The sequence below is a fragment of the Ascidia mentula genome, chromosome 8 (assembly GCF_947561715.1).
Source record: "Ascidia mentula chromosome 8, kaAscMent1.1, whole genome shotgun sequence".
Taxonomy (NCBI): Eukaryota; Metazoa; Chordata; class Ascidiacea; order Phlebobranchia; family Ascidiidae; genus Ascidia; species Ascidia mentula.
Genome location: NC_138573.1, coordinates 11683185 through 11706838, shown reverse-complemented (window position 1 = coordinate 11706838; position 23654 = coordinate 11683185). Strand labels below are relative to the sequence as shown.

The 23654-nt window shown below is 37.3% G+C and overlaps 4 protein-coding genes and 1 long non-coding RNA gene across 6 annotated transcripts; 1 reads left to right on the top strand and 4 right to left on the bottom strand.

Moving 5' to 3' along the window:
• Nucleotides 1–225: 225 nt before the first annotated feature.
• LOC145912706 (syndecan-2-like) lies at nt 226–3210 on the bottom strand. The gene is made up of 6 exons (XM_083000265.1): nt 2985–3210; nt 2707–2818; nt 2076–2146; nt 1925–1978; nt 1684–1795; nt 226–1586 (listed from the first exon to the last, which is right to left on the bottom strand). Exons 1-6 carry the CDS (start codon nt 3036–3038, stop codon nt 1417–1419), a joined length of 573 nt encoding a protein of 190 aa, XP_082856391.1. The 5' UTR covers nt 3039–3210; the 3' UTR covers nt 226–1416.
• Nucleotides 3211–3781: 571 nt separating this feature from the next.
• LOC145912697 (uncharacterized) lies at nt 3782–7439 on the bottom strand. The gene is made up of 6 exons (XM_083000257.1): nt 7237–7439; nt 6341–6461; nt 5648–5742; nt 5416–5517; nt 4861–5155; nt 3782–4577 (listed from the first exon to the last, which is right to left on the bottom strand). Exons 1-6 carry the CDS (start codon nt 7368–7370, stop codon nt 4257–4259), a joined length of 1068 nt encoding a protein of 355 aa, XP_082856383.1. The 5' UTR covers nt 7371–7439; the 3' UTR covers nt 3782–4256.
• Nucleotides 7440–11013: 3574 nt separating this feature from the next.
• On the bottom strand, nt 11014–11513 carry LOC145912710 (uncharacterized). Its single transcript, XR_014403313.1, has 3 exons — nt 11306–11513; nt 11124–11243; nt 11014–11066 (listed from the first exon to the last, which is right to left on the bottom strand). It is a non-coding gene; the product is annotated as an uncharacterized LOC145912710 (long non-coding RNA).
• Nucleotides 11514–12319: 806 nt separating this feature from the next.
• LOC145912688 (O-phosphoseryl-tRNA(Sec) selenium transferase-like) lies at nt 12320–16914 on the bottom strand. Its single transcript, XM_083000248.1, has 10 exons — nt 15397–16914; nt 15084–15238; nt 14473–14591; nt 14163–14305; nt 13808–13977; nt 13602–13704; nt 13225–13449; nt 13012–13105; nt 12873–12960; nt 12320–12682 (listed from the first exon to the last, which is right to left on the bottom strand). The coding sequence occupies exons 1-10, from the start codon at nt 15508–15510 to the stop codon at nt 12439–12441; spliced, it is 1455 nt and encodes a 484-aa protein (XP_082856374.1). The 5' UTR covers nt 15511–16914; the 3' UTR covers nt 12320–12438.
• Nucleotides 16915–18465: 1551 nt separating this feature from the next.
• LOC145912679 (uncharacterized) lies at nt 18466–23563 on the top strand. Of its 2 annotated transcripts, none has more exons than XM_083000239.1 (9): nt 18466–18712; nt 18855–19025; nt 19170–19364; nt 19687–20027; nt 20338–20643; nt 21123–21308; nt 21477–21576; nt 21793–22064; nt 22242–23563. In XM_083000239.1, the coding sequence occupies exons 1-9, from the start codon at nt 18637–18639 to the stop codon at nt 23478–23480; spliced, it is 2886 nt and encodes a 961-aa protein (XP_082856365.1). In that variant the 5' UTR covers nt 18466–18636; the 3' UTR covers nt 23481–23563. The 2 variants fall into 2 exon arrangements, with proteins under 2 accessions (XP_082856365.1, XP_082856364.1); XM_083000238.1 differs by having other exon boundaries at nt 21450–21576.
• Nucleotides 23564–23654: the final 91 nt, after the last annotated feature.

Below are 23654 nucleotides of genomic sequence, written 5' to 3'. Positions count from 1 at the left end.
CTCGAGAAATACACGACACAGTGGTGCACACTCCCACTCAAACAATCTTGATTACATTGCCTTCAAGCCAAGCTACCCACAATTGCGGGATTGGACACAGCTTCACAATTAACTGTGCTTTCAAACAGTAACTTTGCGTAGTGTTAAATGTTTCCCTATTTCTGTCCTGACAACTTGTTTTTTAATTTTAGCCTAAAACACAGCTTTCCTATAATATTTTAACAATTACAGTGGTGTAGAAAATGTATTTGTACAAGAGCGATTTAGGACACTTGCAAACCAGACCAGATCATAAAGGGCAAAACAGAAAAGGACATTGCTTGCACCAAAAAGTGTTGGTAAGACCAAACTCAAAACACCTTGAAAGCAAGACAAACCTGTTTGTTTTTTCTGATAACTTTGACTTGGTATATTATTTGAGGTGTCGGTTAGGCAATACATTATTAGGAGACCAGTACAGTGTACTGTAGTTGCCCCCAAATTTAGAAAGAAGTGGCATAACTATGTGTGCGGAATGATATATTCATAAACAAGTTTGACAACAGGCAAAACATAACCTTTTGTGTGGTACTTTTATCTTGGGCCAGTGAACAGGGGGTCTGTTTAGCAATAAAGTCATTTTGACTTGTTTGACTTTTTCACACGATAAAATACTTACAACAGGACAAATATAGAAAAGAAACAAAAGACAGACAAAACCTGTAATCTTTAAAAAACGGGAGGAGATGTACTCAACTATCTTACAAAAGCTAAAATATGCTCCACATCCTAAACAGTAACGTGTCAAGAAATTTGCTGTACAGTATTGTGGCAACACACTTATAGTGTTTATGGGTAGATGAGTTAGTGACAGAGAAGTATGCAAACTGTGCGACTATCTTTGCCAAAAACAAATCAAGAATTCATGGAGTTGTTAATTAAAAAAATACTTTAGAAAAAATTGTTGCAGTATATACCGGTTTATAGCACCATAGAACAGGAGAGAAGTTCAATGTACCAAAGTAATGTTACAAGCACCTAACATTCAACAAGTTGCCCAACTTTCACAAACAAATGACTTTAAATACCAAAATAGGACATTTATCAATATACTTTGGATTTCAATATGTGTTCAATAGCATCAGGGGTATTACAGAATAGTGCTTGTTTAATACACACTACATGCGCATATGAAACTATTAAAATATAGTTTGTCATTTTGTACCAAGTGCCAACCAAAAACAAAAGTAACATACATGTCAAATAACCACATAAGTCCATACCCATAGCAAGTTCCAGCTTTTGATGCAGAAGTCATCAATAACTGGCATAAACTGAGCGCAAGATTGCGAAAAAAATCCCACAGGTAGGTTATCAGGCTATGAAGATTGTAATTATGTACACAAAAGCACTTGGCACGCATTGAGTGGTGTTGGATCAAGCATAATATTCCTGGCCTTGCGTGTACTGATATGCTGAAGGTGACGAAGGCTTTTTCTGCTCATCAAGAGCATAACTTCCTTCATCTTTCTTCCTCATTCGGTATGCCAGTAACATTATCACACAAATAGCAAATAGTAATCCCACACATCCACCAACAATCAAGGCTGTAACAAAAATGAGATTTAGGTACCATTACTTATACCAAGTAAGGATAAAATTTACCAAAACATTTTAGACAAAGGTTTTCACAAAAATGCTTGCCTGTCATAAAATGGACGCTGCTAAATATGCTGGCAACATTAGGTTCTTCTGGTGATTTTACATCAAGGACATCCTCAGTTTTGTCATTAGGTTCTTCAGTGGTGACAACATTCTGAAAAAAACATTTTTATTCAGCACTGTGTGACAAACAAGCAAGTGACATGTCCAAATCACTAATCAATAAAACAATAAAAACTATTAACAATAAAAAGCTCATATGTTTTCTCTCACAGATGTTTACCTTTGAGATTGTGGCAATAGTTGAAGTTTTTGTTTCACCCAACTCTGGTTCGTCCTAAATTCGAAGTTTTAAAAATAAAAATCTGGATAATTATCCTGAATATTGTGAAAGTTTACTTTGATGCTCATAGATAATAATAACTGACACTTACATAGAAAGTAGGAGGTTTTACTTTCGTGTTTCTGTTTCTGTTTTTTTCCCTGGGTGTTTCCTCTGGTTCACCTTTCAAAATTAAAAAAAAACTTTAATGTAAACAAAACATAAAAATCCCTGTGATGTACAAAAACCCTTAGTTCTCAGACGTAATTCTCATTCCACATGCATCAAATAGATAATAACATGCAGATGAAAATAAAATCATATATGCCATAACATCATAACTCCACTTTAACCTTGCTACTTGAAAGACCAATTTGTGTCGAAAGATAGCAACAAAAACTTATAAAATGTGAAACTCTTCAAACACTTTTTGTGGCAAAACATACCAACATTAAACAAGTGAAAAGCATAAACAAAACAAAGAGATGAACCACATGCTTCAAAATCACATAACTCAACAAAAAGACACACAATAAACCTTTGGTTAAAGTTATTTCTGTTGTTGGAACAGAAGTATGAGTGGCAGAAGAATTATAATGATTAGTGAAAAGATTCATTTCATCATCATATTTGTCATCAATTGTAATTGAAGAACCTTTTTTAATACAAAGCACACTCTTGATTATAACAATCCACATCAAGAAATAATCTATATTGTATATGGTAAGAAGCAGGTAGCTCACCTGAGCCAGATCCATCCCCCATGTCTTCATCATCACTTGGAATATCTGCAGATCCTTCTATTTCAACATCAATTTCATCTTCGGTATATCCAAATTTATCCTCACAGCGAACCTACATGAAAATGGGGTATTCTTCAAACAATTCATTACTGATGCTGCCCAACTAAAATTTTAGTTGTTAAGATTTAGTGAACACATTATAACTAAAATTTTCAATATCATCCAACTTCATTGTAAAGACCCATGTCACAAACATTTAAAGTAGGACAAAAACATACCTGCCAAGTTAGAAGTGCCAGAACACATGCAAGAAGCACCAAACTCCTTTGCATAGTTAAGTTGTTGAGTGGTAAGCAGCAATACAAAGTATTCCAAAACTCCAAGGGTAAATTCTTGCAATGCGACAATAACAACACAAAATGTAACTTAAAACTTTTCTTTTCACAAACTAAAACAATATAGTTTCTTGGCTGTACTTATATCTGATACAAAACAACAAAGACGGATTAAGTAATGTTAAGGTGTTTTAGTCCACATGTTACATCACTTAACTACTAGAACATAATGGAAAAAAAACAAAACATATTTTTGACGTTGTTTAAATAATAATTTTTGTTTCCTAACGCAGATTTTCTCTCGCCTAAGTCTGAGAAAACATGATTTAAAACTACTTCCAGTAAATCAAGGTGACGTCTAAGGGTTATTTCGACAAAGCGCTACTAAGTAACTACATAACTTCCGTCTTTAATTCCAGTAAATTTTCTCTTACTTACTCCATTTCCACTGCGACGATCCTCGTTATTATCATCACCTGACGTAAAACTAGTCTCAAAGCAGTCTCATTCGTCAACAAGTTGCTCTTAGTAGCCACCTTGTGACAAATTTAAAAAAATTAACCTGTTTTGCCTGAAGATATCGATGTTCTTGGCCATAATATTGATGCAGTAAAAATATTAATACATACAGTTTGGCTAAACTGCTACCTTTACAGGGTCTGAATTTTAGTTTTGTTTTTCTAATTTATTTTATTTATGTCACATGCAAAGGCGAGACAGAACTCTGTGAGATATGGCAGTAAACGTCGAAAAAAAAATCATCCCTTTTGTCTCTTGCGCCATTGAAAGCACTTTTCACAGCAGGAGAGATTCACACGTGAAAGAAACCAGCGTGTTATCTAACTAACTTAAAGTGTGTAACAATAAACAACTTAGTACAAAAAAGTTTAGGTAAAAAAAAAATTTTATAACACTTTTTGTCATGACAAAGAAATGTTACTGAAAACTTTTAAGGATGGCAGCTAATGCAAATACAAGTGTTGACCAATTTAAAATTACATGGGGTTATTTGATCCTGTCTAAAATTACAAACACCATCACAAACATTTGTGTAAAAACTAAAAAAAAACATTTTTAACTGGAAACAAATAGTTCACAAAACGCAAAAAGTCATATCAGAAAATGCTTAGGAATGCTTACTAGCAATTTGTCACAAAACATGACGTTTTCCACTGAAACTAATAAGCAAAAAAGCAAAAATGTCAACACAAATTGTCAAGAATGACCAGGGAACTGCAATTCCTCCCACGTGTCAAGAGGCAAAGAGGTGACGATGGCAAGCGAAAGCTGTTCGAAAATTTGCCGAACCATCGTATGATCATGCGCGGTAACTTCAGCAAATCCGGCACATTCCACCCAGCTGTCAATAATTTCGTAAACATCGTGTGGAAATACAATGTGGGGTTCATTGCAACCGCTTCCGGTACGTCCTAACTTTTCTTTACGTCTGGCGTTAAGCATTGTTCTGTCCCTCGAGAAATTTACCTTGTACAGTCGCGAGGGCTTCTCATGGGGCATCTGGAGATTTCGTTGGTCCTGGAAAATAGTAAAGGCAATTTAAATTTTTCGATTCCTTTTTCTGAACAAAGTAAAGAACCTGAAACTCGATAACATGTCAAAAGAAAAAAATTTAAAATAATCAAATAATTAAATTTTAAACAAACTTATGTTTGCCTTACTCAACAACATAAGAAAGTCTTATGCTACATCGCATTTTGTTTTCAACATTGATGGTAAACTTTGACAAAGTTTTGCAGAATTAAAAATTTCCTTTCGCTTGAAAGCTTTGCATTAAGCATAGAAACTCCCTGAAAGTTACCGTGTGGGTGCCAACAACAAATATGGGCGGAATGGTGTCGTTTGTTGCAACAACATTCCTCGACGATCGACGACAGCAAGTTCCTAAAAGTGATCCTCTCCGGGAACCCCCAGAATCCCCCACGTGAAGTGCTACGAAACGGTTTCGGATTTCCTGTATGGCGGCCAGCGAACAGGAATCAAGGACGTTAAAGACAAGAATCAGACCATCGCAATCACGAAGACAGGTGTCATGACGGGCCATTAGACTGAGACTGCCCACAGACGCGGAACTGGAATATCTCTTCCTTTGATCGCTTGCAAAACATAAACATTGTTAAGAATTGTGTTTAAAAATGTTTTTCTGTAAATTTGAGTGCCGTTGTAATTGGATGATAGCTTAAATATTGCTGTTCAAATGCCCAATTTTAGATGGTTAAATAAATAATAACACAAAATCAAATCCTAGTTCGCATTAAGTCGCTTGCTAATGTCATTCTTGCATTCATCTTCAACGGTTTTGGTAAACTGGGAAGATGATAACTCCCATACATGCATATTTTGAGCAAATTTTTACCTTGTGACTTCACGCGCCATTCGATATCTCGTACGTGGTGGCAAAATTAATCTTTCCATAAAACTTGGTCTTGAGGGCCTTTCCGCCGGCACCGGACAATAACTGAAACATATTTGTCATTCATAAATTTTACTTTTATATCACTATTCACTGTGACAGTGAATATTTGTACGATATATTTTATTGGTCCTTTTAAAAAAATAAAAATAAGAAAATAATGATGTAAATGTACCCCGCAGTATCAGTAATTTCAAGGGTGAACTTCAGTTTAGCACTGTCAGGACTTCTTGAACTGTCGATAAATCCTGTTTCACTTTTTTTGCGTTTCTGCAAATATACTTTAGCAAATTAAAACAGTCGAACAATGTATTGATCTATAAGACCAAAAGTTTGTCTTAGATGGGTGTTTTTCGCCTAACTTTTTCTAGACTAGAGTTCAAATTTGTTCTGTAAGAAGTGACCTGAAGCCCACAGATAGTTAACCAGTAAAAAAAATTGTCAAGATAACATTCATAAGATGAGCTGGTATCAGGGATGAGCTGGACCGAATCCGAATATTCGCTTTTGGCCGAATAGTAGGTGCTTTTCAGTATTCGGCCGAAGCCGAATATCGACACCGAGTTTCAATAATTGACTTTGAATCCTAAGTTGATTGTGTTTTACTCAAATATAAGCAACGATATTTAGAATCGCATTTGTCGTTGGGATTTATACACGAAATTGCTTATACGAAGCAAACAATGGCAAATTTAACTCATATATAACGACATCAGAATAAAATAGTGTGAAACCGAAACCGAAAATTTATGACGTCATTAAATATTCGGATTCGGGGGAGTATTTTGTGCAGGTACAAAATTGCAGCCCATAAATTCTGCAAGAATATACACGCGCACTACATACACATAACAGAATTGAATGGAACCTTTTCGTCTGGTTTGCTTGAGTCTTTTCTCCACTTGCTAAAAAATATTTTCGCTGTTTCATGGCTTAAAATCGATATTTCTGCGGATTTGCGATATATGTCCTCAATAGTAGTCGGTACCCTGTATAAAAAAAAAACATAAAAATACGAAGAATAAGTTTTATTAGTTGATATTCAGTGTTACACAAAACAATCATAGCAGAAAAGATAAGGTCAAAGGGCACTTTTGTTTACTACGCTATGTAACAAGCAATGCCAAAAACACGATTTCAGCTAATGTTTCGATCACATGGCTACAGTGGCCTCAAAGCACTTATATTATATAAATCACAGCAAACAAATCAGACATTTAATTTCTGCGCGTTTACATTAAAAATTAATCTGTCAAATTTTTCATTGTTAATTATATTATTGCTTCAAGGCTAAAATCAAAATATAATACAAATTGATTTTCGTCCCGCGCCCATACAAGTATCAGAATGTGCTTCTGGTATATGACAAAACCTGGACCATGTATTGTTTTGGTACAGAATTTTTGGTGAATTGTCGTTTCAGGAAATGTTTCGTGTTATGCTTCACTGGTTGCACGTATTCCACAACACCATAGAGTATATATACTATGATAACACAGAGTAATACATTTTCATCAACTAGTTAACTTGCTCGTTGATTTCGGTGTTTCGTAATGTATAAATTTCGGTCATTAACAGATAAACGAGTGACGGAGTTAAACTCAATGGTACCATTGTTTCATCTTATTTGCTAAACATTGAAAATAATTGTTGATCACAACAATGCTTCAAATTTACTCCAAACGCAAACAATTCATTTTCATGGTAATATCTTAAAAAAGTAATTCTAGTTGAGACTAAGAGCAATTTATGTGCTATACTTACGGGTCAATGTTGTGTTCAGTCAAATACTGAAAAGCAAAGCTTGTTTTTCCAACACCTTTGTTACCGAAAATAGCAATCTTTAGTGGTCTCAGACATTCATACGAAGTACATTGGGGCATGCTAAATAATCTCATTCAACTATAATCTGTTACAAAGCAGCTGTGCATCCTAGATGGCAGTTGTAAAGCGACACTTTACACAAATACCACGATGACAGTGTATTCTTTTACATTGCATAAACAGTCATAGCACAAATATTGCCACACCGGAAAAACAAATGACGTACTTGCACGTTTGGTCGCAGGGCAAGCCTCGTTTTAAGAATGGGTGCATTGTTGCGTCACACAACTTTATGTGATATTTCAAAGTGTTGGTAAAATGTGATCACAATTTCACGCCTTTTTTATCGGTCCTGTCTCTAATCTATTGATTCACAACCTTTTTGTGGTTGCGTACCACTTAGTTGAGTGTTACAAAGCAACTTAGGGGATGAAGTTACAAACATTATGAGATCACTTTTTAAATTCGAACTGCATCCGCAAAATAAGGAAAGGTGCTCGCGCACCACCTGCAATGCCGTCGCGTACCACTAGTGGTACGTGTACCACCAGTTGGGAAACACTGCTAATCTAAGAATCCCATTCAACCACATTTCGCTACAACACGATCTTATTATTCTTGCTGCCACAGAAGTTGGAAAATATCACTTCCTTTACTGGCAGCCTTTTGCTACCCTTTATTGGGCACATGAAGAAGACGCCAGTACTGCATAAGCATCAACTTCCAAACAAACCTTGCAGCAAATGCCTTCACATACCAACACTTCCTTGCTCATGACGTCCAAGTAATTGGGTTTCGGTCTGGATGCTTCAAAGAAAAATGGCCCAAGACGAAACTAGTCCAGTACCACTTACGGGCACGAGACGTTAGTCATACACTTTTGTATGTGTTATAGCATAACAAAAAATACCAAAATAATAATAGCAACAGTTCATTGGGGGAACATAGCGGGACAATCATGACGTGAACCTCGTCTAACTAATGGGGCGTTTGACTTAATAACGCCCTTTACTTAATTAATACTTGCCCTATTTTCCTTTTTAATCCTTCGCTCTCCTCGCTCACTGCAACAAATGGCGTTGGAAAAAGGTTGATTTCAGGAAGAAAACGTAACATATTGTTACTTAACTGAAAAAAGGTAACAGCATACGGTTGTGTTGGGAATATCTAATTTGGATCTGCAATAAATATGCGACGTGTCTTAACTTAAATAATGTACTGCAAAGTCAAACATTTCCATAGGAGGGACAGAAAAACTTTCCATGGGCAAAGACGGGTGATTTCCAGACAACAATGCATTTTCAATCGTGTCGCGGGCACTTCCTTGTTGGAAGTTTGGAAAGCAAAACTTTTCTATATGGACCTACTATTTTTTGGGAGGAAATTAATGGGAAAGTAAAACGGTTGTAAAAACAACAAATGCAATAACAGATTGTTGCCCAGTTTTGTATTCTAGTGCCATTGCTACAAAAGCTAAAAAACATAAATAAATGACGAAATGTTGGAAAAACAAATGATAGAAAGAACACACAGCAGCAGCATGTACGCCAAAGCTGATGTGCTGAATGGATTGATCGTGCGATTGATCTGTTGTATGGTAAAAGAAACTGAGAAGATGGCCCTCCTAAAGACCCTTATTTTTTAAATTTTAACTGTGTTTAAACCCCAAGCGTCAATCATAGTTGAGACAAAGGTTCGATATATTACTTGTTAGAGGGTTAAAAAGATATGAGGTTATTTTCAAACCTGGTTAGGAGTCCGTCTTACCTTTAACAGAGCATGGTAAACTGGAGCACTCCGTGATTACGTTTGGATAAAATACCATAATATTTTAGGGATTTATGTTTGAATGTGTTGCAAATTATATGAACACATTTTGGATAAAAATCGCATAGCCTTTTACTGCTTCAGCATACGATGTTTATGTGACCATGTTTCTCTGAATTACTTCACTTTACAATCATACGCTTGTAACATACGTCACAGAAACCAGTGCTTGTATTGCGTAATGTTTTGCGTGCAGCTTTGCACATGTACTGCATTATCCCATACTGCGACCCATATGATAAACTCATCGAATGTTTTCGAGTAAATCGAGTCATTCTATATCCTGTTTACCATATAAAATGTTATCACAAGATACAAACTCTTGCATTAAACTAACCATTTCAATGCGTCCCAGATAATACGAGACACACGTGAATCACCTATACCCGGTTTACACACACATAACTTCGATGTGTGCTGGCTGGCAATATCCTGTATTTTGTGTTCTTGTATTATATTACTTCGAGCGGTTCGTGTTATCACGTGACATTATTAACCAATCAGCTCATTTTGCGGGATTTAATTACATGCGTAGGAATTCCCAACCTGGGAAGCGCGGACTCCTGCAGAGAAACACGTGAATGAGCATAACTATGGCGTTCTTACTAAAACAATGGTATATTTTTTCTTTGTCATGAGGTTTTCGGGCTTGGCAGCCCAGGCAATTTTTTACAAATCTCGCTCCGACTTGTCAGGAAAAAGTGGCTGATCCAGCTAGGCTGCATTGCCTGGGCTGCCAAACCCGAAAACCTCATAATCGCGATACGTTAGCTGTGATCGCCAAGCAAGGACCTGCGCAGTGGGGCGATCCTGCCAATCATGCCATTGCATGTGATATTATTTTTTTCTTTGTCTTGAACTTTCAAAAAAAAATTTTTTTTAAGATTGTACAACTATAGTTAATTATAAAAATTTGAGGTACATTTTTCCAGCGATCCGTAGGCTTGATTTAATAAAAGGAGTCCCTGACCACAAAAAGGTTGGAAACCAATGTTTTTGAGGATTGATATATTTTGCTTCTTTTACTGCAGATCTGGGTTTCTGTTTTAAATTTAAAAATTGAAACAATTCTTTTTTTATGATAAGCTGCACTGATGAGACCTTTTAGGTCGAAACAGTGGCCATCTGTCTGCAGCTTATACACAAATTCTTTTTTTGTTCCACATGTTTTGTATAGTTTTTTCGACCAGTTGCAGAATTATGTTTGACATCTGTAACGAATTTTATTTCCTTCACGTCACCTTTCACTTTTGTTAAGTATTGTATGTATTTCATTGTTTTCACCTTTCTTGCTGGCACCTTGTAATTTCACTGTTTTCTTTCGTTGTTACCACCTTATTTATTATATTGTTTTACGCACGTATATTGCTTTAAGTCTCGCATTTCACCTATTTTCACCACACTATTTTGTTACCTCCGTCTCCCCTCTTCTTCCTATTATTTTACGCTCCGTTTGTTTTTGTGTGCCCCGGATGTGCCGCGTGTCGAGAAGGCGCATCCTGATTGGTTGGTGATTGTGTTGTAGCGAAGGATTTCCCTAAACCTAAGGAGTCTTCTTCTGGGCGTCGCGTGGTTAGCATCTCTGTTACAGTGTTGTGAGTTATTGGGAACTTGATTACTGGCGTTTTGTATTGTTTTTAATCGTTTTAGTTTAACACGACGTCCAATAAGTTAAATCAGCCTGGGTTACTTTGGCTTTGTGGTGAGCCGTTATTGCAGGGTTCTGGGCAGTATCAGAATTAGGGAGGCAGCTTTGTGAAAAGTACCGAATTAGGTAGAAGGGTTAATTGGGGGATAACATCGCCACCCAAAAACATCTGACCGCCGAATTGCAAAGCTGCCGAAATAATTCCGTAACACATCCAATAAAACTTTCTCTTTATCGACGTGCTATAACCTCGGGTTTCTTACTACTACTTCGTAGCGTCTTTCCTGCTTTTGTCCTAAACAAACACAAACCGTACTTTTATATCGAATCAAACCGATTACTCCAACCTCACCAGCAGTACAATACACATAGAGTACGGCCAGTAGGCCTGCCACAAGTAGTAGGATTAACGTGGGTCCTGCTGAACAAAGCACTTGGAAAAACATAGTTGGCTCTATCTGCATGATTCTTTCTGTAAATAATGTATATCGATATACCACCGTATATATATGGTGGAAAATATGCATACATTACCATGGGTTATCGTACATCCAAGACCAAGTGGCCAACAAGACTCATCGGTACGTCGTTCCGTGATAGATACGGTGTGGAACATTCTTCCAACTGTTTTAACCAGAAATCCAAGTGGAGAGGATTCGGAGGTAGGCTACTTTGGTCCTTGTATGTATCAACAGCTCCCATTGCAAGTTTTTTTGGTCCAGAATAATATTATAAAGACGTAATAACTTCAAATATTAAAAAATTGGGATCTTATAACCATGGACTGCAGATGTTGGCTTGGCGATTACTGTACCTTAGGAATATTCATAACAACATCCAGGCTAATCCTGTTGTTATAAGCCAGTGCTTTGTGTGTAAAGACGTAACATGGTACCTTAATGTAATAAGGTCCGCCGCCTTTATTTGTAAATGTACAAGAAAACAAAGTTTTCTTTTTATCCCATTCAAAATATCTCGTCGATTTAAAGGTTTGGGACCAATTCCTTCAGCAGAATAAAAATAAAAAAGGACAAAACAATGAGTAAACCCGTCATTTTACGGCTTTTTATAAATTCTCAAACGCTTTTTAGCTATAAGCAAAGTTGTTAGGTGGGCCCCAATACTTGCAGGTATAGCCTACTTAGGCCTATACACGTTTCATGTCAAGCAGTTTTTCAAGAAGATTTAAGGCCCAGTAAATGGTCAAATAGTTTTTCGAACATCTTTCGTATAGTTTTATAATTGTAAAGAACTTTTTTAGCACAACTATAACTGATTTTTTTGAACTCTTCCAACAAATCGGTTTCTGTTCCACTTAAATACGCCTTTTCAGAATCAACAATTTCAAGTTGTTTCCTGATTTCAGTCGCGAGTTTCAAAAGACTTACATCAGAAAAAATACCATCGAATGGTTCCGCGTAGGTAAGGTCATTCACGCTTCAATGCTTTCGTAACTTTGAAAGCTGTTTTACATCCCGTCTGACTTTACATGTAATTGAAAATGACATTTAACTCACCTTCGCATTCTATTTTTGTTTAACTCCACTTTGTTTTATTTTCGTGTTGGGATGAAAGATAAACGAATGAATGCGAGCTTGATTTATTTCATTAAACATTATTCTGAATTTATTTGAAATAAAGCAAACATCTTTGGTACAGCCCTTTCGTCAAGTATTTGCTATATCAGAGGTGTAATTTACATCGTCTTCCTTCTCTGACAAGTTAGTTTTTTTGTGTTTTAGTTCATTTAATGTTTTGTCGATTCGTTTCAGTAACAAATTGCACTCATCCCTTTTCATTCCAATCGCAGCGGCGACAGTCAAATAAGAACAATGATAATCGTCACAATGGGATCCATAACCAGTGAAGGAATGACCTTCGATGGTTTTTTTGGTATTCATTTGCACAACTCTAAAACAAAACAAGACACAATGCTGTTGCAAACATAAATAAGTAAGTAACAGCACGAGCTAAACACTGAAAATTCAGCAACACCATATTTCAAGCTTTATAAGACCTTTTTTGCAAAACTCATATGTTACAAACTTTCATTTACCTACATAATTTTTTTAAACTTTGAAACAATAACAACAACAAATACCTTGCTCCAGACACACGTCTAGTGAACAGCATTGAACCAAACTCAGTAACTCCCTTCTCAGTCCCAGTGAGAGTGTTTAAGGACATGGCTAAACAAATTGTGTAACTACATGAACAAAGTGTTTAAGGTGCTGTCATACCCATTGAAATAGGATTGTGTGGAGTATCAAGTACTTTTTCGCCATGTTTTTCAGCTATTTTCGTCAATTCAGCTTTCAGAAAAGTGTAGTTTTCCTGAAAAAAACATTAGCTTTGCAAGTCGGCTATATTTCTCTTCAAATAACAGTGAAATGGTTTGTCCACAGAATAAATTTATGTTTGATTAGATATGCTAATAGATAGGCACTTTTAACCTTTCTTTCCTTAAGAAGCTTTTTTAATCCACTTAATCCCATTTGTAAAGAAGTGAGAAGGAGATCAATAGCAGGTGAAGCTGATGCTCGGCCAGCATACGTCGAAGCAACTTTTTCAATAAAACCATCCGTTTTAAAACTTGCAACAACAGCACCACCAACCGGTACAAGCATGTTTTTGTCACAGCTTTGTACAAATGCATCTACACGGCCCACTCTTGCTGCCTAAAAAAGTAAGTGGATTGTAATGCAATGGAATATTTCATTATTTGCGTGATAAGTTAAGTTTTAGTTTTTTTTGTAAACTAAGGTTATTGGTTGGTTGTTCCCCAAAAAAGTAGACATGCCTTGACAAATGGAGAACTTGGAAGTTTTACCTGAACAAGCAGGTGCATGCACTTGGATGATTGCAGGCCATATGCATTGTTGACAATGTGTGGGATGTCTTTATCCATACATATCACCGCAATATCCTCCAGTCTATGGGGTTAAAATGGAAATTGCACTGGTCCAAATGTTGTTAAATTATTGAAACATATTAACATAACATCAAAAAACTAAACAGGCAATTCTTTGAACAAACCTGTCAGGTACTCGTGGTGCAAAGCATGAAGTTGTTGAATGAACACACAAAATGTTTTCCGCACCAAGTTCTTTTATTTTATCTTTAATTGATTCTACATCTGTGCGAAGTTCATCACCTTCCAAATTGTTTTCAATAATTATTGGCACAAACCCTGCTGATATCATTGACTGCAGATGACAAAAAACATGGTTAATTTGTACAGTAATTACATACTACAAACATCTTTCGCAAAATGCAAAGACTTAATGTGCATATGTTGTAAACGACTAAATAGGTAAAACTCCCAATTCTTTATTATGAGCTTCACACTGAAATGTATCACAACACTAATCACAGAATGCAAGTAGCCAACCTTAAAGCAAGATTTTTGATCAATCCTTGGCCAAATGATGTATTTAGCTTTGGGTCGTAATGTTCGTAATGACAAAAAGCATAGCAGCAAAGTCATTCCTGTTGCCATGGGAACAATTATGCATGACGTTGCCGTTCTTGCACCTAAAAAATATGCTTTTAAACAGTAACAACCAAATGTTTATTGCCACTGATGGTTATCGGACTTTCAACATATATATCAAAAATATGAAGCTTTGGTGTACTATAACAGGGAGAGATGTGCTGTTTGTTTATACATTAGGACAATTTTGTACATTTTCACTATTTACCAACTTGACGAACTATATCCAACATAATGTATGTACAAAGCTGATTCAAAATACTTGAACCAATTGCTTTTGGTTGGACTGCAGTTACATCCCCTGACCGACCAACTCCATGAGCAAACCTACAAAGTATTCTTGATTTCAGAAAAAAACATCTTACCAAAGTTTTAACTTAAACAATACAGCCTATTTCAAGCTGAAGCGTTGCCGAGATGAATTTTTACATCAGATATATGGGCTGTACTGTTGATGCAGAAAGTTTATGAAATTGTCTTTTCCTGACCAAGGTTTATAAGTTATACAAGTTGCATCTGTTTTTTATGTGTGTCATTTGTCTGTCATTGACCCAATTTTTTTAGAAATGTCACAAAAAATAAAACCATTTCGGACACAATGTCCCAAAAGAAATTTACTGGTAGATTATTCGAGTCTCATCAGTAGGTGAAAATGCCCTTTGTGTTGCCCCGGACGTCGTTTTTATAATTCTCTATGTCGTAAATGACCAAAATTAATGTCCTAAATTTTTGCTGGCATTTCGGTCATTGGACAGAAATTTTTTAGTGAAAAAAACAACCTAGAGTTGCATTAACTGCCTGGTTCAAAGTTTAGCATACCTGTAATGGCGACATGCCACAAGATTCGAGAATAATCTTCCTTCCCGTTCTCCTGCACCACATAATGAGAGAAGATTGTTGCTGTCCATTTCTGACAAACTGGAGAGAAAGGCCTCAATAATTTCATCAGGCCAGGGTTCGTCTGGTAATTTTTTCTGGTAAAAAGAAACTAAAGTTTGAATACAAACAAGTAAACTGGATTTAACTTGGATTATATATAAACTTAGAAGCAATAAAACAATGCATTGCATCAGTGTTGATTTTTTAACAAAAAACCTTTACAAACAATATTTCCACTTGACAATTTTCTTACATGTTCCAATAACTGGCTTATAACTTTATTTTTTGAAGAGTATGATTGTTGAGCTTGGTGAATATATGATGGAGGAACCAGACCAGAACATTGTTTTAGATGATCTAAATTCATCACTCAAGAAACAACTGCAACAATAACATACTGTTGTCTAAGAACCTCAAGCAATATCCAAAACAAAGTGTCAATTTATTGTATCCAACAATCTAAAAAAAATTCCAACTGTCATGTGAAACACATTTTGTATTTCCTATGGTGATCTGGCACCAGGTTGAAAAGTTTTTAATTTGCACAGAAGATTTTCTAGTTGGGAGTCTAGTAGAGAGTGCACACAAGTAAAATGATGCTTTCTAGGTGCTGAGAAACTAGGTCAAAATAACATGACAGATGAGTAAATATCCAGGATGGAAAAATATATACACATTTGCAATTTTACCAACAATCTGCTGCAGAAACAAAATAAACCAACATATGATAGGCATGAAAACATCATTGAGTCCAGTGTTTCAGGCCTTCAACAAAATAAGCCAGCATATAACATTATCTTGTAGGCTATGCGATATCATATGGTATTTAATAACTAAAGTACATTTAATGGCTTCCTAATTCAACTAACAAGTGTTTAACTACCAGCATTGGCTTTGGCAGCAGTGCTGCATGACATGGTAGACAAAGACAGTGTTGCCAGTTGGGCGCTTTTTACGCCCAATTCGGCATGTTGTCTTGGGTGTTTGCACTTTTTTGTTGCACCTTGCGCTTTGGGCGTGTTTTGGAAATTTAAAAATGTGATAATTAGCTCATTAATTATGTGACAAAACGCTGTTTCAGCCGTATTTAAAATACTGCAAACTGACCACACAACGAAATATGGCGTCATAATCATATTCCAAAGACGGCTGTGATCAAAATACTGAGTGTTATAGGTGTTGCGTCCTGCTCACGGTCTTAGTTTACGGTTTAAGTGTTCAACCATAAGCATAAAATGACCATTGGTGTACGTAACTGATATGTGTAAACTTCATTAACATTGGGCGCATTTGGGCGTGTTGTTTTTGCAGAAATTGGCACTTTTGGGCGTGTTGAAACAAAAAATTAGGCGCTTTTGGTAAAAAAATCTGGCAACCCTGGACAAAGACAGGGTTAGTAATTGGTATGAGTTTTCATTCAAACTTTTCTGCATGGAACCCAAATCACATGGGCTAAAGTACGACTTGATAATCTAAAACTCCGTCTAACAAATTTATCCTTATTTGTCTGTGGTAGTTTGTGATCTACCATAGGATTCTTAAAAGAAATCAGATTCGGAAAGCACGTAAATGCAAGGGGGGATAGATATATATTTTTATGTAAGGGGAAATATGTTGCTATTGAAATAAAGTGCTGCCAAAAACATCAATATCGTCGATAGCCCTATAATCCACATATGCATCCATTTTAAAGTGCAACAAAGCAACCATTTTGATTATGCTGTGGCACAATCCACGAACCTAAAAGTAAAACGACCCAAATGTTAAATGTGGACTATTATTTTTGTACAACGACAGCGTTGTTTTGATAAAATTTCTTGAAATAATAATATACGCATGACTGAACAACATACCGTACATTTTTTTCATATATGATTTCATAGTTTAATCCCAACTATTGAAGAGAGTGATAATAAACATACATAAAAGTGTGATAATAAACTGCATTTATCGATATTTTGGTAAACTTGTATTTTTTTTAATTGTGGAGTCGGTTTAAAGAATGGCAAAATTTTAGTACACGGAATAAAACAAGGCAAAACGAAATAAGAGCTATTTTCATTCTTTTGAAACGGTCTGCTTATTTTTAAGTATTACTGACCAATGTATCTGCTCTTTCAGTGAATCACTTCACGTAACGAAGTTTGATGGACAGTCAAAAATTTACTTCACATTAAAGTTGTTGAAATGTGGAAAATTATATCGTAAAATATCGCGCAACGCAGCATAACAAGATTATCGATTCCCTACGTAAAGAAATCAAACACATGAAATAATTGTACACCAAAAAAATCGGGTCTCGATGGCCTGAGCGGTTATTGAGTCTCTTTGATGGTTAAACCTGCTTCTGCCCCGTTCTATAAAGTACCCAGAACCAAGATCTCTTCCCGAATAATTGTATTCATTTCTGTTATCTTCTTCATTACGACGGTACATTACAGCTTTCAATACAACGTTTGTAGGATGCCAGCAAATAGGATCAAATAGAATGAATTTACCGGTCTAACCTGGGCTTTTTAACGCTCTCCATTATGAGAGCTGATTGGTCAATAATGTCACGTGATATCATGAGGCGCTTGAAGTAATATAATACAAGAACATAGGTATGATGTGACATAAGCATAGGAGAACATTTTATGTGGTAAACAGGATGTTGAATGAATCACTTTACTCGAGAATATTCGATGGCTAAATCATTTGGGTCACATTATGGGATTATGCAGTACATGTGCAAAGCTGCGCGCAAAATAATACGCAATTCAAGCGCAGGGTTCTGTGACGTATGTTACAGCACCACTAATCGATATGTTTGATGTAAAGCTCTGATAACCGAAATGAATTATTTTTTTATTCAAACAATCGTTCGACCAAAAATAAGTTTTTGATCAGGTTACGCTACAAGCAGTAGGCTACATAAGCATTGGCATTTAACCGTAAATCAAGAGTAACATGTTTGATTGGATATAACACTGACGTAAGAGGAAATGGCCTCGGCATGACGCAAACTTGCTTAAAAAACGAACTTCCTCTAGGAGCAGGAGTAAGGCTATACTGACATTGTAAGAGCCTATAATGGGATTTTGTATAATTACGTAAAACGATCTTAGCAGAATAAGTGTTACTTTTCTCATGCTCATAATATATTGCTTGTATTTTTTCATCTTTAAGAAGCATTGTTATTTAGGGACTTGTCTTCTATTATATTTACCTTCTGTCCAGTAGAGGTTAGGTTTGTCTGGCTGCACTCTGAACGCTCTTGGGGTAAAGAAGAAACGGAATTGCGCAAAAAAAGAAAAACGAGCGGGTTTTTCTAACTGTGCGCCGCCGCTTTACCCACGGCATGTAAACACACACCGCAGGCAAAGTTCTGGTTCTCTCATAAATGAATGCCGGTCAGTGCGAACGTTTGATTATTTCCGAGCGGGAAGTTCACATGCTTTTAGATTGAGTCAAAGGCCAATAAACACACACAAGGCTAGAGAACAAAGCAAACATGGTTAACATTGTAAGGCAACTGGTTTTCTGTGTTTTAACAGTTTCGTGTTTTGCAGCTGGAAAGACGTCAACAGGTAAGTCTGATTTAGCGATTTAGGGTGAATTGTATTTGGGACGAGAATAACAGGGTTGTTTATTTATGCTCAATTTATGAATATGAATATAAATATGTTACACTTAGTTCACGTTCGTATTATTCCACGTGTATTATTGCAGGCAACCACACAAAAGACGCAACGCTCTCTGCAACGTATCAATATGCGAGCTATGAACAAGATAGCAATGTTACATCGTCCGAATACGAAAACGGAGATTATAGTGGTAGCTACACAGACGATGAAGATGACGAATACTCAATCGAGTATACACCAGTCGATTACGATCCAAGTGGGTACACTTGTTGGACAAAACGTGGTTTCGCATCACTTGTTTTGGGGACAAGGTTGTAAACCTCTTGTCGCATTAGGGTTTGTTATTTTAACACACTTCATTTGATTTCTTGTTAAATCTGGAAGTAATATTTTTGTGCAGGCTACGAACAAGATAAGCTTGACAAAAAGATTGATAAGCGGGTTGGAAAAGGCAAGGAGTGGTTCTCGTGCGACAGCAACCGCGTCACATTCACAAAAGACAAGGTTTGCGATGGATTTCGCGACTGCTTCGATTGCTCAGATGAGTGGAACTGTACCTCGACCTCGAGAAATTTCTTCTACTGCTTTGGAAAAGGTTTAAATGAGCGGAAGTCTTGTGAAGCTGTGTGGCTGCATGGGATTACTCACTATTCATAGTAACTTAAATAAGTCTCATCAATAACACGATCCGTTTGAGGCGCCAGGATGTACGGGTCATATGACTGCGTTACCCCAGTTATAAATTGATGGCTTTAATAGGATTAGGCCGATCCTATAATACTTTTTGAAATACAATGTCCCCCGATTGTAACGATTCAAATTCATGGTATAACTGTTAAAGTGTAAACAAATATATATATATTTCCTTGTTGCTTCGACCACAACAGAAGAACAACCACTTTTTTTAAACTTTGCAGATCACACCAAGTCGTCCATTCCAAACTTCTTCAGTCAATTAAATCCAATGTGTATTCCACGCCACAAGTTCTGCGATGGTGAAAGAGATTGCCTCAACGGTGCTGACGAAGTCCAGAGCGGAGTCGGTTTCAAGTGCTCCATCAAGGACCAGTTTAGAACTTGTTTATTGCCAGAACATATGGTTTGTGATGATTATGTGGATTGCGAGGATCGCTCAGATTTTTGTCCCAATACTGTCAATGTGACGTCATCAACACATTTTATTGCACTGACGCGAACTGACCAACATCCAACAATGTTTCGTTGCCTGAACGCTGGTGCGACTGTGTTTCATCATCAGGTAAATACAAACTTTCACCTATTCTCATAATTGATTTACTTATTTTAAACATGCCCGAATAGTACCATTTTGTAGATGGACATACAATTAAAATTTTAATACCATGTGTTTCAGACATTTTTTCAAATTTTTAGCAATTTTAGGAACATATCTTGCGGTTTTATGAAAAATGGAGTCCATAATTACGATACAACTGAAGCTAAATTCATTCTTTGTAAACGTTTTGGTTGTTTTATTAACTATTTTAAATGCATTGATTTACGAATGTCAGAACTCCAACGCAAATCCGGCTTTCACTTAAACATTGCAGGTGTGCGATGGCGTCATCGACTGTCCAGATATGTCCGACGAGTGTTTATGTCGTCATCCCGCATCCCCGGAGATAAACAAAGCGTGCGCGAGCGTTTGCTGGAACCGAATATGGTCAGAAGGCTCGCGCGAGGTGCCTGCTTCATGCGAGGCCTGTGGCATTGGAGAAACACTCTCACCGCAACGTATTTATCAAAGTACATTTCCTGACAAGCAAATGACGAGAAATGTGACATGTACAAAATCAACCGAAATATGTACGAGCGGGACATACGACCACCGAAATGTTTGTCAGCCACACAGAGAGGTAAGACCAGCAAACTACACCCAATATACATGTTTCAAGTTTTTGCTTGACGTAATTTCAACATTCACTGCCAGAAGGCTGGATAAAAGGTGTAGTTAATTATTTATGTGGTTCATGATGGCTTTACTTCTAAACGTAAGCACAAGGACGCCATTTAAATGCCCTGTGGTTTATCTTTGATGTAAAGCGTTGAGGTCATATTCCTAAAATAGATACTGATATCATCTTGATTTTTTCGGGGCGATTTTGTGCGGGCAGCTTATGTGACACCCGTGATAGAAAGGAAATGCCAGTAAAACAGGTGATCAACCAAATCTGGATGATTTCATCTAACTTAACCCATCTCAAGTGTTCGGTGTTAGAACTGTTGGAGCGTTGGGTAGATTTACCAATGAACAATCCTTAAATATGTCCCACAATCGGATGCCACCGAAAAGTAATCCTGTATATTTCCGTGAAACAAAAGACTTGTTTTGCAGACGAGTGACGAGTTCGTGAAGTGCCTTAGTGTGGATGGCTCCTTTCGTACAATAAATGCACGAATGTGTGACGCAAGACCCGAATGCTTTTTCGGTGAGGATGAGTGTGTGCCCGCTTGCAATAGAACCAGAAACCTCTTTTGTCAACTTTTGGTGCCAGACTTTGGTTACCGCTGTTCAAACCAGGTATGTCAAGTATGTATAGCTTATGCAAATAGTATCCCAAGATACCGAAAACCTGTTTTTTTCACATTACCAAGAAGTTATTAAAATACCAAGTCTCTTTCTTGTTGGTTTATACATAGCTAGTGTTATCATATAGTAGAGAATACCGACACGTGTGTTTTTGACCAGAGCGAAGATCTTTTGATAATTCAGCCTTGCGATGGTGAACCGCAATGTTTCAACGGAACTGATGAAATGTTTTGCCCAAACCGCCATCCATGCCTCGTAGGTAAGATGCACCGAAGATTGTTGGACAGGGAGAAATAAAAGCGTAGAATCTGAGTTTGTTTGAACAACGCCACTCTTTTCAGTTGTGTACACACACGTTGGTGTAATGACTTCTGCGGGAATTTCTTCGTTAAGATTTTCTGATCAACTTGTACCCATCCAAATATCTAACAAGAAGGTTTCTTCAACATTTTCATGCATATGTTTATGGTTGCAGACGATGGAGAAACTGTTACGTCTTTTCATACCCACACATTTGATATCCTTGAAATGTGCGACGGTCACGCCGACTGCCTCAATGAAGCTGACGAACACCCGAGTAAGTGCTCGGTCACCCGTGACACACCTTGTGACGTAACCAAAGGTGGGGAATGTCGCAAGAAAAGTAACGACTGCCCTGTTTTCATTGACTTTTACAACTCGAGCGATGAAGGCTTTAAGTGGCAATTACATGTGGAAAGGGAGCCAAGCTCTGCCGTGATTTTACAGGTACTGTATATTATAGACACGCTTGCAATACGCGATAACTTAAAGTTTGCTACTACACTCAGGTTTCCTGGCATATGGCGACATTAAACGCTGTTAACAAAATAAATGTGCTTTTGTGCGTGAAGTGGTAGACTACAGTGCTTGTTCAGTGTATTGACAAACTCCCTTGTTTTTCAGTACGGAATGCTTATTCTGGCAGCCTGTGGGGTGGTTGGGAACTTGTACGGATTGTTGTTGGGCTTGGTCAATTCGATTTACTTGCTGAAAAGAGAGAGGTACAAGTTAACGACATTCCTGCGCGAAAGTGTCATGTTTACATCAATAGCAACAGCGAAAGTGACGCTTGGCGCGTGCTTCGCTTACACACTGCTGCGCGCCGGTAAGCAGAACACTCACGGGTGTCTGGATAAGCTTGGGTGGCGAGCAAGTAGCCAGTGTCAGATTACCGGCATGATAATTCTCATCGCAGTCACTCTCCCATGGGTTATTTTGGCTTGTTTCGCGTCGGTGATCCCATGTCGACGTGAGGTCACCAGCAAAGGGGCGATCAAGTCGACGTCAGTGAAAACTTATACAAAACTGTTTAGCTGTTTGCTGACTTTTCTCATTTGGATTTTGTGCTGGGCACCAATCACTTTCATCGCGGTTACAGTGACCGCTCGCGGTGACTCACAAGCGTGGGTGAAAAGTGATGCCCTGTCCGATGACTTGTTTGGCAACATTATCGATCAACAAAGTGGTCGCATCTTCTCCGAGCGTGTGGCCACTATGGGAGGAAACGTCGAACCCATTGAACTTTCCTCGTTCACCTGGAACAAATTTAGTGACGTCATAAACAAGTGGGCACCTACATTGGGATTTCGAGTTCTTGGAATATTCGGATATTATTCTTTGAGCGAGTTCTGCCTCCCAATGTTTTTGTCACGTCCATTTTTGAATTATGGAAGTGTATTTAGCGTGTTTTCGTTTGCGTTCATGATAATTATTTGCACACTTATTATGTACGTCACTGCACTTGTAATCCACACATGGATGGCCTCAAAGCGCAAAGTATCGGATGATGGACAGTTTTCAATGTCGCTAATCTCATTTACTTTGTTCTGGGCAAGCGAAAGCCTAACTTGGATTCCAATCCTCGGTATCTACTTTGCAAAAATCGCGTGGCCCGCCATAATCGATAATGTTGTGTTTCAAGCAACATCTCTTGGCCTACTTGCGGTTAATTGTGGCGTTGTGTCGGTTTACGTTCATGTGAGAAAACGTAGAGTTCATTTTCGACTTTGTGCTGCTGAGGAAGTTGAGACAAGAAATCCACTTGCTGACAAACTTGCAACACCGAGATTGACGGTGGAGTCAGAAATTTCTGAAGCAACATCGCTCAGGAAAGCCGATTCACCACAGGACGTTGATTTTTGATATATGTTTATTCCGTACTGCAACTACAACGGTGTTATTTTGTACGAAGCTGGTCTTCGATCGTTTCAATAAAGTCAAGTAATTTAAAAGCGTAAATTGTGTGCGAATTCGAAATGGGTTATAGCCTGAAAATATTACTTCCAAGTAACTCACAAATTAATGCATGAATAAGTC

What these genes read in the sequence shown, in the direction of transcription:
- LOC145912706 (XM_083000265.1), bottom strand. Translation starts at nt 3,038, where the DNA reads ATGCAAAGGAGTTTGGTGCTTCTTGCATGTGTTCTGGCACTTCTAACT. An exon ending in TGGCACTTCTAACTTGGCAG is followed by an intron (nt 2,819 to 2,984) that starts GTATGTTTTTGT and finishes ATTTTCATGTAG; the next exon opens with GTTCGCTGTGAGGATAAATT. An exon ending in GGGGGATGGATCTGGCTCAG is followed by an intron (nt 2,147 to 2,706) that starts GTGAGCTACCTG and finishes TAATTTTGAAAG; the next exon opens with GTGAACCAGAGGAAACACCC.
- LOC145912697 (XM_083000257.1), bottom strand. Translation starts at nt 7,370, where the DNA reads ATGAGATTATTTAGCATGCCCCAATGTACTTCGTATGAATGTCTGAGA. An exon ending in CAAGCAAACCAGACGAAAAG is followed by an intron (nt 5,743 to 6,340) that starts GTTCCATTCAAT and finishes GTATATTTGCAG; the next exon opens with AAACGCAAAAAAAGTGAAAC. An exon ending in GAAATTACTGATACTGCGGG is followed by an intron (nt 5,518 to 5,647) that starts GTACATTTACAT and finishes AATATGTTTCAG; the next exon opens with TTATTGTCCGGTGCCGGCGG.
- LOC145912688 (XM_083000248.1), bottom strand. Translation starts at nt 15,510, where the DNA reads ATGAATTTAGATCATCTAAAACAATGTTCTGGTCTGGTTCCTCCATCA. An exon ending in TAAGCCAGTTATTGGAACAT is followed by an intron (nt 15,239 to 15,396) that starts GTAAGAAAATTG and finishes TCTTTTTACCAG; the next exon opens with AAAAAATTACCAGACGAACC. An exon ending in AGACGTGTGTCTGGAGCAAG is followed by an intron (nt 12,683 to 12,872) that starts GTATTTGTTGTT and finishes GTTTTGTTTTAG; the next exon opens with AGTTGTGCAAATGAATACCA.
- LOC145912679 (XM_083000238.1), top strand. Translation starts at nt 18,637, where the DNA reads ATGGTTAACATTGTAAGGCAACTGGTTTTCTGTGTTTTAACAGTTTCG. An exon ending in CGACTGTGTTTCATCATCAG is followed by an intron (nt 20,028 to 20,337) that starts GTAAATACAAAC and finishes TAAACATTGCAG; the next exon opens with GTGTGCGATGGCGTCATCGA. An exon ending in GCTCTGCCGTGATTTTACAG is followed by an intron (nt 22,065 to 22,241) that starts GTACTGTATATT and finishes CTTGTTTTTCAG; the next exon opens with TACGGAATGCTTATTCTGGC.